The sequence below is a fragment of the Centrocercus urophasianus genome, unplaced genomic scaffold, assembly GCF_019232065.1.
Source record: "Centrocercus urophasianus isolate 14NV4802_14NV808 unplaced genomic scaffold, USGS_Curo_1.0 seq_18, whole genome shotgun sequence".
NCBI classification, from domain to species: Eukaryota; Metazoa; Chordata; class Aves; order Galliformes; family Phasianidae; genus Centrocercus; species Centrocercus urophasianus.
The window spans coordinates 25,184,287-25,201,001 of record NW_024884733.1 but is presented as its reverse complement, the minus strand read 5'-3'; the positions used below and the strand labels follow the sequence as shown (position 1 = coordinate 25,201,001).

At 42.8% G+C, this 16,715-nt stretch overlaps 1 protein-coding gene across 1 annotated transcript in view; it reads right to left on the bottom strand.

Moving 5' to 3' along the window:
• The window catches only part of C8A (complement C8 alpha chain), a 17,391-nt gene extending 5,626 nt beyond the window's left edge, over nucleotides 1–11,765 (bottom strand). Inside the window, exons 1-7 of the mRNA XM_042820143.1 lie at nucleotides 11,533–11,765; nucleotides 9,614–9,710; nucleotides 8,830–8,974; nucleotides 8,127–8,271; nucleotides 6,420–6,609; nucleotides 5,003–5,203; nucleotides 3,522–3,762 (exon numbers count right to left, since the gene is read on the bottom strand). Of these exons, the coding sequence (XP_042676077.1) occupies nucleotides 3,522–3,762; nucleotides 5,003–5,203; nucleotides 6,420–6,609; nucleotides 8,127–8,271; nucleotides 8,830–8,974; nucleotides 9,614–9,710; nucleotides 11,533–11,651 (1,138 nt within the window). The 5' untranslated portion in view covers nucleotides 11,652–11,765. The remainder of the gene's footprint in view (nucleotides 1–3,521; nucleotides 3,763–5,002; nucleotides 5,204–6,419; nucleotides 6,610–8,126; nucleotides 8,272–8,829; nucleotides 8,975–9,613; nucleotides 9,711–11,532) is intronic.
• Nucleotides 11,766–16,715: the final 4,950 nt, after the last annotated feature.

Below are 16,715 nucleotides of genomic sequence, written 5' to 3'. Positions count from 1 at the left end.
GGGGGGGGGGTGGGGGGGGGGGGTGTTGGTTCTTTTTTTTCCTCCGCTCCCCCCTCCCCAAAGACTAACTTACAAATAGAGTAAAGCTGGGAACAGCAGCTGAAATCAACATGTTGTTGCTAATTTTCCCAAACTAAGGATCTGACCAATGTATAAGCAGCACCTTCAGCAGTCACTCGCTACAGTTTTGTCTGCTGAAAGCTACAAAAGCCTTATTGCGTGCTGCTGTTTTAGTGCTGCCACATACATCACACAAATATGTAACTGGAGACCCATGAAGTGACTGCAGAGGGGAGAAGCAGACTAATGAGGTGGTTTCACTAAGGTAAGCAATGTGCATATTTCATATGGTGTAGTTTTATGTGCATGCTTCAGTCTGCTGCAAATGGAAAAATGTCTTTTGGATTAGTTAGGAAATCTTTCTGTTTCTATTAATATGGGTATTGTAAGAAATAGGTGACTTTCACGATGCTCCTTTTGTCAGACACCCTGCTCTTCTTGGCAGGATTTTTGCACTGTGTTTTAGTGGTTTAATGGTTGAGGCTCCAGTTAGTTGAGCCTGACCCAGAGCACTGAGTTTGCCTTGTGCTAGGGAGCAGCACACTCTCTTGCTTGCCTTTAAAACATGAGTAAAAACTGCTGTTTTTCTGTCCCATATGTCTTAATGGGGAGGTGGGGAGTTGTGCAGGGTGTGGAGACGCTCGGTGTCTTCACGTATGTGCTCAGTGCCCTAGGAAAGGGACTTCAAGTCCTGTTCCTGAAGTGACATTCCTGTGAAATCCTCTGAAGGCTTCAGAGGGAATTACATCTCCATGCAAAATGGAGCCCTTGAGGAAGATCAAATGGATAACGCACCGTTACTTGCAGTAAAGTGCTCAACAGTTGTAAGTGCAGTGGGTAAAGTTCACTCACCCAAAGCACTGTGAGTGATTGCTCATCTTAGTGTTGGAGGGCCATAAAATTAAACTCGAGGAATGCCCTGGTTAATTGATTTGCTATGGTTCCTATTGAGTAATTATGTTCAGCGAGGGTCTGTCAATACAATTTGCTATTGGTTGCAGCAAGATTGGGTCTTGATAAATGCAAAGTGGTTATCATTGCAAAAAGATGGTCATAGAAAATATTGGCACTTGAGGGAGGAGCCCTGATAGTTTTTTATGTTATGTAATTTGCAATAGCTGAGTGTGCTCAAGATTTACTGCTTTGTTTTGAATTAATCAGAATATATGAAAACTCTTTCTAATTTACTCTGCGCATAATGTTTCTCCCATAAATGTTCTTGTAATGTGGGAACACATTACATTATTTTCAGCTAAATAATAGAGTCATAACAATCTATTTTTAAAAAAGTAATGAAAAATATTGATGGCAGAGTAACAAGGGACCTTGCTCTGACATAAGCATTTGTTTAGTTCACTTGTGGCCATGTTCATAGAAGGAAGCCATTGCAGCCTGAAAGCTAGTGATGGGTCTCACTGCAAAACTGCAGTCCTGAGCCCTGCACAAGTTGGTTGTGGTTTGTTTGTGTGTGTCTTAATGCAGAAGGTGACCTCATTATCAAAATTCAGGTTTCTCAGGTGCTTGAAATCTAGCTCATGTGTATGTTTAGTTGTCTCAGTGACCACCAGATATTTCTCGTTTAAGCAGAGCTCAGCCTAGGGATTTTATTTACTGGGCATGACTGGCTCAGTCACCTGTCCACGAAAACAAAAGGATTGTTTTCTCTTCCAAAGCATTTAATGTGTAGCTTCCTGGGCTAGTTGGATTCTCAGGATGTATGGGTGGATCTAAAGCAGGAGTTGTGCTGCTCAGTCCTGCTTCAAACTCATTTTTGGAAGCCCTAGTTTTCGAGATTTGAGAGCTTTATACCCTGATCCTGACCATCCCTCAGGGGAGTTGAATAAATCCTCTTGCAAATACAGCCTTCAAGCAAGCATGGCAGTGATCGCCAATGGAGAGGCTGCTTTTTCCTCATGGCTTTGCACAGTAGCTTATCAGCCACTGCAGGTGGTCCTTATGGGTCTACATCATATGATGCAGAGTGCTGTTGATTTGATAAATGTGGCCTTTCTAGCAGAATCTGAGTTAGATGGAAATTACACAAACGTGCCCCATTAGAATGAAAATTACATCTCTACTGGGGCACATTTTTGTCTTTTGCTGAACTTCAGCATCCTTCTTCCCTAAAAAAGGGTATCTTGTAGCAATAAATATACTCCTCAGATACATAATAAACACGAGAAAATAAAATAATAGCCTGCATCCACATGTGCTTGATTAATTCTTCCTCTGAATTTGGCAGTCTGTTTCCTGATGACTCGCTTGCCAAGGCTGTGTTCACTTCTATGTCCCTCACTCTTCAAAGTGAATGAATGATTTGAAGAGGCATCATGTTTCCAAACATTGCCATTTGAGGAATTCAGAAAAAAATCTCTAAATGGGTAATTTCTTGCACAAAGGTGGCATGGCTAATGCGAGCTATGCAGTATGTAGTTATCCTAGTGCTGGTGGTACCAAAACATTTCAGACTGGAGAGCAGAGCCATGGAAACTGATGTAATTTCAGCAATTTGCACCTGATGTCCAAATTCAAATTTATTTTGACCTGAATTCCCATAGGGGCATAGGTACCCTCAGCAGAGGAGAGTGGTGATATTTAGGTAAATCTGGATCTGTTGCACTATTGTCACCTTTGCAAAAGTTGGCCATCTGTTTAGTGTACTCCATGGTACCATGTTACTGTTGTTCTGCATCTTATATTTTTGATTAGGTAGAGCGTTAGGCTTTGGCTCTCTGGTAATGGCTATTTCTACAGTCTAGGTATCTGCAGTGGATGTTTCATTAAATGAGATTTAGAAGTACAGCTCTCCAGCCTCATATGCTCTAATTTGTTGAGAACTGGAGCTGACAGAGCTCTGGTAGTCTTTGGATATGACACTAGCCAGAGTAAGATGCTGAGCTATTGCCAAGTGCAATGGGTTATTTCCTTTTGCAGAAAATTGAAGCCCTCATTTTTAGGATGCGAAAGTGTCAGTGGGCTCTCATTCTTTACTTTGGATGAGTTTGCAATCCTTGAGCATCCATAAGGTGGCCGGAGCTAAGACCCTAAGCAATAGAAGAGGTTTAGAGAAGACTAGTAAGTGACACTGGAGAAAGAGAGAAAAAGATACTCGGATTCCTTATTAAACTACCAAAAAACCTCACCCAGATTATTCTAAAATGAGATCAGGAAGAACATTTTGTGACAATAAAGCTTCTCCTCTGCTATGCATCTATGTATCTTGTGAAGAACATGTGAGTACTCATACCCCAGCCCCACTGCATTTTGGGGATTTTTGGTGGATGTACGTCTATCTTGTGATGAGAAATAGGCTCTCTTTTCCAAGCTGGCTGCTAATGAGCATCCACCCACCAAGGAGCCACCAAATGCTGGACTGGACCTATTCCATGATCTTACAGGTTGTTAAATACCTGGTTTAGAACAGAAAGTTGTGAGCAGTTAAGTACTTGTGTCGTTCTAACCTTTTCGTCTCATTTCTTCTTTGTTAACAACGAGGATGTACTCAAGGTCGCCTCCCATAGTGCCAGATGTCATGAAATGGGTGCCGTAGTCATTGATGAATTTGGCATACATGCCATAATTGTAGATATCTGGAAGGTCCCGCAGGGAGATGAGTGTGTCTTCATCCAAAATTATGTTGCTCCTTCTCATCTTGAAGCGGGCTGTCTGCACGTTGGTCGCAATTCTAATGAATCCAACATTCTGCAAGGAGAGAGGAGCAGACAATCAATATTCATGGAGGGGCTGGGGGAGGGAAGGTCATTCCTAGTTCTCCAGCTTGCGGAGAAAAACCTGAGTATGACTGTCAGTACGTGTTGCAGCCTTGAAAGCAGTCTAAATTTAAACAAAATCGGTGGTAATTTTAATTTTTTTTTTTTCAATGTCTCATTCTTGTGTGGCTGTGTGAGGTGGAGGGCAGCGTAATGGTTTGGATGGTTTGCGGGTTTCTTTTTTATGTGCTGAGCTCTGCAAGATTCTTCCTCATCCTCTATTTCTGCCATTTCCATTTTTGTTATTCCCTTTTGTATTTTGACAACCTTGATGAGGCTACAGGAGGATACCCTGTCTGGGAGGGGAGTATTTACTAACCTAACAACATATTGGATCTAACAACATATCCATGGCTCCTCTTCTAGACCAATCATTGCCTCAGACGCAATGCCAGTGCAACAGAAACAGCCCCTTAAATGATTCCTCCCCTAACAGATCACTGTTCAGCTGCAAGTGAACCTAGACAAGTGCTCAGTAAATGCTCTAGTGGTGCCAAATTCAAGCAGGTTAAGGGCTTCTCAACTTGGAAAGCTATCAAAATAATTATTCTTTATAGTTTGCTATCAGCAACCAAGAAAGAAGAGGAGACAAGGCATAGTATATGTGGGAGATACTGGCATTCATGTTATTAGATGGGGGAAGACAATGTCACAGCTAGGCAAAAATGAGAAAAGCTTGTGAGAAATAAGGCTTATTATTGGAAGCTCTTATTTTCATCATGATTCTTGAATCTCTGTTCAAGAATAGTGCATTTGCCTATCAGGCAGCTTATATTAATTAGAACAAGATATATTTTCTAGTGGAGATCATTCCCTGGGGACTACTGTTTTGATCAACATCTTGGTATTTCTTCCTCCCTCATTGTTATCTCTTGTATTTTTTTTTTTTATATGTGCTTAATGTAGCCATGAAACAGGATGGGGTGAGATGACATGTTGTGGTACTTGGTAATTCAATTTCATTTTTTCTCTCTGTTTTCTAAAATGTAATAAGAACAACAAACAGGATTGCTAAGGATCATATATTTGCAATTACGTGAACAAATTGATGTACAGTTGCTATGTGTTTAAAAAAAAAAGTAATTAATAAGCAAGCAGAAGTTACAACCAGACCATGCAATGCATAGATGAGATGGCTGGCGTGTATGCATTGCTGATTTTTATTTTTTTACCTTTGCAGTATATTCTGTGAAATTCTTCAGGGATCCTTTGCCACGTGATAAGGTGAAGCCAAGGTTCAGTTTGAAATCTATTTTTTTAGGCCCAATCCCGATGGTGAAACCCCCTCCTTTGGATTTACTGCTTCTGAGGGCATCAATCAGATCTTTTGAATCATCGTAAAACTCAGAAGAGAATCCAGAATCAGCATGAGCCTAAAGTGGAAGGAGCACACATTAGTTTCTCTTGTGTTTTCCTTTTGAATCTTTCCCTATTTCTTCAAGGAGTTGGTCATACCTCTGTTGAATCCAGTGATGCTCCTGGTGGTGTCAACGCTGCCTTATCAATGAGAGCAGAATAAAGAATGCAGCCACATGACACTTCATTTGGAAGTGTGTGGGAAATGGCACAGATAAATGCCAGATAAAGCCACACATCTTGCTTTATCAATCCACATGCAGGGGAATGGCTTGTGTTTAACCACCAGAAGAAATGTCATAACAGGCAAAGCTGCTAATGGTGTCTATCAAGCCAGCCTGAAACTTCCCATTATAAAAGCTCTCCTTCCGTATCCTTACAGCTCTACCAAATTCTGACTGTTTTGAGTGATTATTATTTTTTTTTTTCACTCCACTCCAGCCTGCTTCAGGAGGAATTTACTTAGGAAAAAGATTCTACAGCAGTAATCCGGCCACTTATGAGGGCAAAGTTAGAAAATAAACATTGTTCTGCCCATGTTTTAGAGAAGTGACCTTTTCCATGACAGCTCTGCTTTGCTGGCGTGTGGAACTCAGCAGCCCTGCTGAGCTCAGGCTGTGCCACTTGCTGTCTCTATAAAAAGCCAGATAAATTACAAACACTGAAAAAAGACATCTCCATGGGTTATGAGTGTCTTCCTAGACTCTGGTGTCTCTGAAGACAGCGTGCATATGGGGCTTGCAGATAAGGAGAGGAGTATTGCCCCTCTTTGAGCTGGTGGCTAGACTATCACCCTCAGAATTCAGACTAATGTTTCTTTTAGCTATTCCAAGGGCTTAAATGCTTCCAAGGGTTGAATTGCTAGCATTGTTCTGATTTTACGTATGGTCAGCTTCATCCCTGGAGAGGCAAGTTTCTTCTGCAAGCTCTACAGGTCATTAATCTGAGCAAAACTCAGAATTTAGAGAGGAAAAAAGAATTATCTTGGCTTTGTCTAGAGTAGAATAAAAGTGGGGATGCCTGGATGATAAAGCACATCAGTACCTTGATGTGCCATAAAACTGCTCTTATATCACTAGTTGTCAATTGCCTTGGGAACAGCTGGAGCAAGGTAATTTGAAAGACAGCATGCAGTGAGTTGTCTCCTCTGCTATAATGTGCATAGTATCTTTGCAATAAGTTTGGCTTTTTAGCAAAGGAAATATTGCCAAATTTGACCATCTGAGTACTTACCAGGAATTGGTATATGTGGAAGTTGTAAGGCTTCAGGAAATACTTCTCATCATCTCCATAGTACAGGCGTTCACACGTGGCATCATACCTCAGTGCCCTCCACTCCCCATTGTAGACAGATTCACAGTGACCTCCCAGAAATTTAGGATCATATATGTACCTTCTCTCCTCTTGTGTTAGGATGTTGTATCTTTTGGAAGGAATACCATTCAGAAAGTTATCTTTAACTCCTGTGTTCTTTTTCCAGCAGAGTCTGTTGCTATTTCTGTCCTCACAATGCTACAGTGCCACACGTATCCATTCTTACATCCAATTTGGACCTTAAGCAGCAGCCATCCTCTGAGAGCTGAGTCTGCTCTCTCCTTCCCAAAGCTAACAGAAAGCAAACAGTCATTTTATTTCCAGACACTGGTTTGGACTCAGATGCTAGAGATAGAAGTCCATCCCTGTGAGTACAGCTGTGGAAGTCCCAAGTATTGGGCTTCCTCCAGTCCCAGTGAACCTTTCGAGACCTGGTGCATCTCAAAATATTTCCTGGCTTCACTGTAAGTGTTGCCTATCTTATTTTCATCTCCTGCCTTTAGTAGTGGTCTCATTATTATTATTATTATTATTATTATTATTATTATTATTATTATTATTTTCAATGGAGTTAGTGCCCTCCCTGGACTTGAAGTCTCCTATTGGTTTGCTAAGTTAATCATTTCCTTACACCTCCCTGTTCCTGCTCCCAAGCCATCACAGTGCTGCCCCCTGGATTACTGGAATATTAAGTAACAGGTGGGGTTTCAGTGGCTCAAAATGAAAGCATTATTCAAACTAGACAGCAGCATTGCTCCTCACAACAGGGAATCATCTGTAAGAACAAGACAGTGCTATTGCTTTTGTGCGTGTGTGTTCTGCAGAGGAAACAAATCAAAGCAGTATTGAATGCAGTGCTCAGTGCAAATTAACATAGGTCACGAAGAACTTTGGATGCCCCCATGCTCTGAGCATTTTTTTCTTTGACTCCAGAGCATCGGGTCAGACAGGTTGGAGAACTGCCCAATGAATGGCTACGCTGTCATATTGTAGCTGGTGTTCTCCAAATGGTACTAAGTAGCATCATGCCTAAAACACAAGATCTATGGTGAAAGTGCCACAGTAGACAACTTGACTTAAAATTCATTCTAGATTTTTTTTTTCCTTCATATTCTGTAACCAAAAAAAAAAAAGAAAGAAAAAACATAATAGAATAAAACCTTTTCATGCATACAAGTACTTTCTCCAGCTTGTCATCATCTGGTGCTCAGGCTCTCTACTCTGACTCTGTGCTTCGAAGTCCTAAATCCTGGAGTCAGATATTCTCTCTACAGATGGAAGTCTCTGCAGGATGCTGCATTTCCAATATCTACTGTTTCCTTTAGTATTTGCTCTTATGAACTGGTGAAAGCTGTAAGTTAACTGGACCCCGAGAGTAGTAAAGAAGTGTGGCTTCAGGGTGGTTGAGGCAAGCTCTGGTAGTAAACCTGAGAAGAACTGGAAAGAAAACTTGTGCTGAACCCTCCAGCCTTCACACTGCTACCCATGGTAACAGAGGGCTGGTACTCCCCCTTGGGTTTTTCATAGCATGGTATCAGTCCATGGAGCACTGCTCTTATTAAGGACAGGCAATATAAACAGCCCTGTTTTGATTGCTGAAGTTGCAGCTATTGATTAATTACTCACCCTCGTGCTGCTTTTTCAGACCCTGGGATGGGGAACAGATTGCCACAGGGGCGTTCAGCATCTTCATCTTCGCAGTCATTCTCATCAGACCCATCTCTGCAGTCTGTATTGCCATTGCACACAAGATGCCGTTTAATACAGCGACCTGGAGTGCATAGAGAATTGTTTTTCCACCTTCAGGAACCCTTTTTGCATTTGCTTTGGTATTTGGTAGGTATATTTGAGTGCCACAAGAAGCCATGCTGTGTGGTAAACACTGCACTCTTCCATCAGGAGCTTATAGCAATGATTATAGTTTAAGAATGAATGTTTGCAGGAGCTGCGGCTTGAAAGAGCTTTTGTTTTGGGGGTGAGGAGAAAGCCTTGATGTGGCAGTCATGGAGAGAAACGGTGCTGTGGATGAAGCAATGCTGACCTGCTTTAGCTGAGAGCTGGATGAGAGGGAATGGCTTTAAGCTGTGCCCTGGGAGGTTCAGGTTGGGTAAAAGGAAAAACTTCTCTGAAAGAGTGATCAGGCACTGGCACAGGCTGCCCAAGGAGGTGGTGGAGTCACTATCCCTAGAGGTGTTCAAGAACTGTGGGGATGTGACACTGAGAGATATGGTTAATGGGCAATGCTGTTCGTAGTTGAAACGTAACGTGGATGGACTTCTGCTCTGCCCACCTAAAACCTTTGGCTGGAGTCTGAGTCCAATTCACTCACCGCTCTCCTTGCACTGGAAGTCATTCCCACAGCTTGGAGCTCTGGCACAGCTCTTCCCAGCACTGCAGCTTTGCTCATCCCAGAGGGGCCCCTCGCAGCGCTGCCCTCCAAACATTGCTGGCTGCAGCAGCGTCCGGTGCCGGTGCTGCACAAGAGAGAAACATGTAATTTGTTTCCCTCAGATGAACGTAGATACAAATTACAGCACTGATCGTGAGATGTTTCTAATGGGTTATTAATGAGGATTGCTGCTTTTAAACCTGGAGGGGGGGGGGGGGGCGAGAAGAGCCAAATCATTTCCAGATTAAAAGCACGGGAACAAAAATACAGGGATATGAACTCATTAGAAAGCAAAATTATGTCAGGTATTTGAAAATGAAGACTTGAATTATGAAGGTGTCTGGAATGATATCAGAATTTGAGAACAGGAACTGATGAATGAAGGCTGCTTTGAATTTCTTCTCGTTAGAATATTTTCATTAAGAACCAGGGGATCCATAATTAATTCTGAAACTGAAAAGGGAGAAAGTTTTGGCCAAATATTCTGGCCTGGTTCTTCCACCTTTTGCTTTGATTTGGTGTTCTGCAGTTCTTCTGCCTTAAATTTATTGCCAGTTTATACCGAAGCAAGAGCCTCTCTATGAGAGGAGCACCTCCATCATGTTTGGGTGAGTTTACAGATGCCTCAGGATGATGAATATGTATCATATGTATAATTAATGTGTGTACATCCTCAATATGTGCGCATCAGAAGATAAATGCATACATTACAGTGGAGCCTTACTTTTCTCCCTTGGCAAGGGAAGCAATCAGTCCATTCCGACCACTGGCTCAGCTGACAGTTGACAGGAGCTGGAGAATTTGCATCTCTGATGCTTCTTCTAAAGAGAGGGAGAGGCAGTGTTCTGAGGGCTTTGAAGATGAGCTTTATGAATAAGATCTGTGTGTTCTTCCAATAGGAACTTATTTTGTATGAAGTGAGAAGGCAGTCAGTGCCAGCTTCCTTCCTGAGAGAAGGCAACCAACCCTTTCCAATAGGCTTTTTCCTGAGGAGCACATCACAAAATCTGGGAATAGTTATTCTTGCCACCTTGGTTTGAAATCTATTTATTTCACTTCTCTTTAACACAGTTCTGAACCTATAGTCAGTATTTTGGCAAACAGGTTTGACCTCAGGCTCAGATGCTGTGTGTGGTCGTGGGAATGGCTGCACCAGTGGCACTGGTTGGCAAGGCACAAAGCTGTTTTAACCATGAGGATTTGTTGGCTGATGATTTCTAAAAGGAAATGCACACCTTCTGTATGTGGAGGAGGGGGAAATTATAGGAAGATATAAAAATGGGAAATGGCAGAAGTAATGCATCACAATAGTCTTTGGATCATAGTCTCTGAGCATACACTGAATAGTGCTATATACAACAGCAAGAAAATATTTGCCTTGCCACCCAGCCCAGTCTTTATGATCTCTGTGTTTCCGCCTCAAATCCTACAACCTTTGTTTTTATAATGTGTTTCTTTGTCTTGAGAAGAAATCCCTGGTGTAATGATGTGACTCTGAGTTTGCTGCAGCCTTCAAAGCATTTTGAGGGGTTATTCTGAGTCAAAACATTATTATCGTGATGTTAGTGATTAACTAATGAGCAGTCTGTTTCACTTACGAGACTGCAGCCCAAAGAGAAACACTGATAATTAGTGGAGCTGGGAGCACTTTGGAGATTAATCAGTGAGCCCACTAAATTGGCACCATGGTTAGGGTTAGGGATGATGGGTGATGGGAGGGATCAAACCTGCTGTGTCCTAAGGAGAACAGGGAGTCTGCAAGAAAGACCCTGTGCTGGCGATGGTGCTGCTGTGGATGCCTTCTGGCTCTGTCAGGAGGATTTGTGGGCTGTGTCCTTCAGCACTTCACCAAGTGCTTAATTGGTTCACCTTCGATCGGATTTTACATTTACCTCTTCATTATTCTGCCTTGTTTGATAAGTTCATCAAACATCAAAAATCTCGTCTTTGTTCATTTTCAGGAAGGATTATCAGAATAAGCCTTCATAATTAATTGTATCACTACCATGATTTTCTTTCCTTTCTGCCTTCTTGTCTCCACGTTCCAATTATCACTGATACCCTTTTTGATCCTTCTAAATCATATTTGCCTTTAGAACAAGCCTGAAATTAATAGCTGTAGAGAAAAAAAAAATAGTTCTGCCATCATAACACTGTAGCTTTAGGAAAAGTAACTTGTTTACTCTCTTCCTTCAAAGCCTAAGTGACGTTCCTATAGGTTAATTATTGTTCAGAGGTAAAAATAGAGGAACAGGAATCTGGCTTGGATTGGAATCGGGTCAGATGCAAAATAATTACTGTGAGGAAAGTTATGAAAAATATTGCCTTGTAAACTTTCCTGTTTAAAAAAAAAAAAAAAAAAAGGGAATAAAAATGATACGGCGACTTCAGTAAGAAAGTTTAAAGAAGGCTTAATTGTCATGTGTGAAAGAAAAACCATTGTGCAGACAGTACACATAAGAAGGAATTGCGATGCTGAGCTCATGCTTGGAAAGCAGCCAATACGTATATATATTTTTTTCTTTTCCTGGTAGCTGTTTACAGAGAGAGCAGTGTGCACATGCCTCAAGTCGGGGCAGAATTGATGGGCTGACTGACTGGCCCCTAATTCCTGTATGCAAAGCTGGATGGAAGCAAGCTTACCTCTGGGCAGGCACCGCCGCCGGCTCCCCGCATGCTGCAGCCGTGGCCCAACGTGCTGTTATAGACAGCGAGCATATAGTGAGAATCAAGGGAGAAACCTGGCACAGGCTCCACCACATTGTTTTTCCATATGTAAATGTTTGCTTTAAATTAGCTGCAAGCAAATTCTTGAGGCTTCAGGAGTCTGTGGGGCTGGTGCTGCCGGAAAAAGCCTGGAGCCCATCGAGCTCTGAAATATGTTGGTAAATCATTGACAATGACACTGACCAAATTGCAGAGAATTGGAACATATCCCAGGGGCCTTTCCCCTTTTGGAAATACCTAATTTTACGATAAGGTAATATAGAGAACTGTCTGACTGTTTCCACATGACAGCCAGCAAAGCCCTACTGGGGCAGCAGTGTTTGCTGTTCAGTCCATGCCCTTCAGTTCACTTGAAGGAGGAAACTCATTTCCAGGTTTGGTTCATCTACTCTGCCCAGGGAGAGGTTTTCCAGCACGGGGAATTGAAGGTTAATTCAGAATTATGTTATCAGTAGCATATATATTTGGATACACCATTGTCTATAGAGCTTTTGCCTATTGTCATCCCCATAATGTATCATCTCATGTCCAAAGCTGATGGGGAGTTATCATAGAATCATAGAATGGCCTGGGTTAAGAAGGAGCATAAAGATTCTTCTCAGTTTAAATCCCCCCTGCTATGTGCAGGGTCACCAACCAGCAGACCAGGCTGCCCAGAGCCACATCCAGCCTGGCCTTGAATGCGTCCAGGGATGGGGCATCCACAGCCTCCTTGGGCAACCTGTTCCAGTGCCTCGCCACCCTCTAGGTGAAAAACATCCTCCTAATATCCAACCTAAACCTCCCCTGCCTCAGTTTAAAACCATTCCCCCTTGTCCTGTCACTATCCACCTGGATCAGAACAGCTTTTGGATGTTCTTATACAGGCACTGCAGCACAAGAGCCTAAATTTTTTTTAAAGTGATTTGGGACAAGAGAGATGTTCCCTAAATCTGAAATATATCCTCTCCCATAAGATAAGATCCTCTCCCACTGTCATAAGAGAAGAATATTTGGCTTTTATGTGTCAGAAGAAATTAAAAATAGCCATTGGAAGGCCTCTTGGCCATGCTGTAGCCCAAGTTGCCCCATACCTGTTGTCTCAAGGTTGCACATAGCTTTTAAAATTATCCTCTGAGGACTGACTAGGCAGGCACAAAAAATTCACAAGAAATCTGTAACATTATTAGATATTAATAAAAATTAAAGTTTTCTATGGAGGCTTTAGTGTTTGAACAAGCACCCATATCTCCCTGCTTTTCTTTTGCTAAAGTAGGCTGAGGTACTTCATGCATAAATGAAGTGTCCCAACAGATGATTGCAAGCTTTAACTTCAATAAATTTGAGAGAAAGTGTAATTATTGTAGGAGAATCTGGTCTTGAGCTATTATAGCTATTAAGCAGACAGTGAATTGTCTTCTGCCCACAGAAGGCTGGGAGAGAAGTGTCACTCTGTGTATTTCCCAAATTAATTGCAAAGCACATTTCAATAGCTGGCATTGTAAATCATCAAAATAAAAGGACCTCTTACCGTGTTATTTTAATATAATTAGAGCTCAGAATGGTCCTGGGGCTTGTCTTCACTAAACAAGAAGAAATGTAGCACATGGGTAAACTGTGTAGTCAACTGAAATGTGAATTGCCTTTTTGTGACCTTCAAGAGTATGTTAATGTAATCCTTACCTGCTAATGTGCTTCTGATGAGTTCAGAAATTCTTTGTCCTTTCTCTGCCTACACAAGAAGAACTCGAGTAAAGTTTTAGTCTTTATATCAAACCTAAATTGCTTTTGCTGGGAGAAAGGCAGGGGATTACAACTGGCTGAGGTGTGCCCCACTATTGTCTCCTTGTTCTACATTGCATGCTTTTGTGTCACTTGGACAGCAGGACAGGGCAAGGTTTTAGCAGTGCTTACAAAGGTCAGGTGGGGTTGGACCCCACTGTCCACTCTGTGCATCATTATCCATCCTGGCATTGGTCCGATCTGTCTTCCTTCCAAATTTCTGCCATCCTTCAATACAGTGGGCTGACTTGCACTATCAAACTCCTCCCCAGCACCCAGCAGGGCTGTTGGAGCGTTATATCTTTTCTGATACTGGCACCAGAAATAGGCCATATATATATAAAGTTATTTGTGGACTGTCTCCCAGATAAAATGCCAGGCTGCTTTGTGCAAGCAGGCACAGCAACAATTCCTCACTGGTGAGTGAGGTCGTTGGAGGGGAGGCACTGGAGAGATCTGAGCTGCAAACAATGCAGTCCACATTAGAGGTGGAATTAAAGAACCAATCTCAAAGGTGTTGTGTTCTGAAAACTATATATATATATATAGAGAGAGAGAGAGAGATTATAGTTCCATTTATAACATTATGAATTCAGCTTGTATATAATGCATGTTGGATTCCTGTCTCTGAGCCTGGATTAACACTTGAAACCTCTGGCTTGCAGTGCTGGAGGTGCTGCTGATAGCTGCTCCATCATATTCTGGAGGATGGGAAATGGAGGCTGGCAGCAGGCTGGGACCTGCAGCACTGCAAGGGGAGTCAAAGGCAGGGTGAGCGTGGCATCAGGCACTTCATGGCCATTCCTGTTGCTGCAGAAGCACTCCGCTACCAACATCTCCTCGGAAGACAAGCAACTCCTCATTTAAAATCCTCATTTAAAATCCTCATGCAAGAAAAATCAGGGTCACATGAGCCCAGTATGTAGCTGGACATGCTGCCTCACATCCCACACCCAGGATGCAGGAACACATCATTTCATTGCCAAACGCAGCACAGGACTTTGATCCACTTCAGTGTATTAACTGCAGCAAGGGGAGTTAATTTCTGCCTGCAAAATGCATTGATCTGCTAAACAGCATCTGAGCAGCGCTTCTGGTGGTGTGTCTGTTTGCATGAGTCTGGCTCTGAGGCAGTTATGTTACAAGAATTTTGTTGTTCAGTGATTTAGCCTTCTAATATGCAACATTTTAGTTTTAGTATATCCATACACAGAATGTTCTCATTTGAAAGGTGCCCACTCAGATCTGCTGAGTGGGAGACAGATACTCAGAAGCATTAACCTTTTCTATGCTAATATTCTATTTTTTGTAGGGCATTATTCATGCAATACTGTAAGTTCAAATAGGGTTGGTGACCATCTAATGATAGAGTCCTGCTCTATATTGTGGTGGGTGCCCCATCCCTGGAGACACCCAGTTGCTCAGGCTGGATGGGCTCTGAGCAACTGATGGAGCTGTGGGTGTCCCTGTTCAGTGCAGGGCAGTTGAACTAGATGGCCTTTAAGGGTCCTTGCAACTCAGTTCTATGATTCTGTCCTTTTCTGCACACTGTGCCCATGATGCTGTACTCAGTTCCCCACTGTCATGCTTTAGGAGATGTGGCTTTCATCTGCCACGTGCTGTTTGCTTTCATGGTTCCCTAGGCATGAGTGTGAAGCAGCTTTTCTTCTGAAGTCAAGGTCATTTTGTTTGTTTATTTGTTTATTTTTAATACAGAGATTATTGCAAGGTGCAGAGGTTACAGAGATGTTCAGTAAGATGAGATCAAGAGATTGGGCCCTGGGATTGGAGCTCTGCCCTTGCAAGCCCTGCCGTTTCACACTGACTTTGGACTGGTGGTGAGGCAGTTCTTTGAGAGAGGCCACCAGTGCTCTGTGTCACTGTGTGCTGGTGGAACAGGCATCCCAGTTACTGACCCAATGGCTGTGATATGTGTAGGAATGGTCCTTTTAAGGACCAGATGGCCATTGTAGCCCCATTGCCAGCACTCATGGCTCTCAGAGGGTCTGGAGCAGCCAGCACGAAAGGCCTTAAACACAGGGACAAGTCTTTGACTTACAGCACTTAAAAAGAAGCATGCACTGAAGTGTTTGTGGGATTGGAGACAACTGTGTAACTTGGGTGGATAAAAACCCTGGAACACGAGAATACATTTAAATTCACTTTCTTGACTGTTATAGGTGAGCTTGACACAGAACTTGAGAATTAGCCCCACAGGCACATATGTTGGCCTCACTGGAGCTGCATTTCATCCTGTCCCAGAAAAGAAAGTGAACACAGGGCTTGATAATACTGTATTTCTTCTGTTTCTCATTGATTGCTGTGATGGAGGCACCAGCGGTCCTCTCTCCCCCTCTGCTGGAGCCCTGCGATAGCTGCTCCTGGCAGCAGGGCTGAGATACGTGAGGAAGGCTTCCCGGGCACAGAATAAGGCCAAATCAGAACAGAAATACCTTTGTGAAATCAAGAAGTAAAAAAAAAAAAAAGGGATTGGCGCAGACCTGTATAATGCACCTATAACGTATAGTGAGTTCTATTGGTCACAAAGGAAAAGAGAGAAGGAGAAATGCATTTATTTGTTGACTGCTGAGCTCTCGTTCTATGGACTGTTGTCTAAGATGCTAATTGATTTACTGCAAAATGGAAATCCAAACCATAAAATTCTGATTTTAAAAAATATGACTTTAAGTTCCTTCTCCTGGAAGATGCTCCAGTTAGGCAGTGTTTGGCTGCAGGAAGAGATGTGGCAGGAGAGGAAGGGCTATCCAACGGATTCATTGCATTTCTTCTGGTATCCTGGCAGGAATTAGTCCTGTTTTGCTGTCTCCACATGTCTTTGCCTGGTTTCTCTGTGCAAGCCCTGTCCTTTTCCCCAAGACACTGGCTCTGAAGTCACAACCTCCTCATTCCCTAGCACTGCTTTAATTTAGGGCCCCCATTGGGCAGCTCATAAATCCTCCCAGCTTGCTGTGCACAAAGTCACCATTCATTCTAAGCACTCTGTGACACCAAGTTGGGCCAGGGGGACTTCCCTGCCAGCACACTGCTCTGTGGGATCCCTCTTTCTTCCTGAGACTACCATGCAGCAGCAGAGCTTTTCATGTGGGGTAAGCAAGACTCACTCTTTGAGTCATGTCTCCAATGACCAAGTATTTATTATTTTTATATTTATATTTATTTATTTTTCCCCACTTCTCAGCAAAAAAAGGGCAGTGAGGCACTGGCACAGGCTGTGCAGAGAGGTGATGGGAGAAACCCAAGGTCAGGCTGGATGGGGCTCTGACACTTGATGGAGCTATGGGTGTCCCTGTTCAGTGCAGGGACATGGGACCAGATGG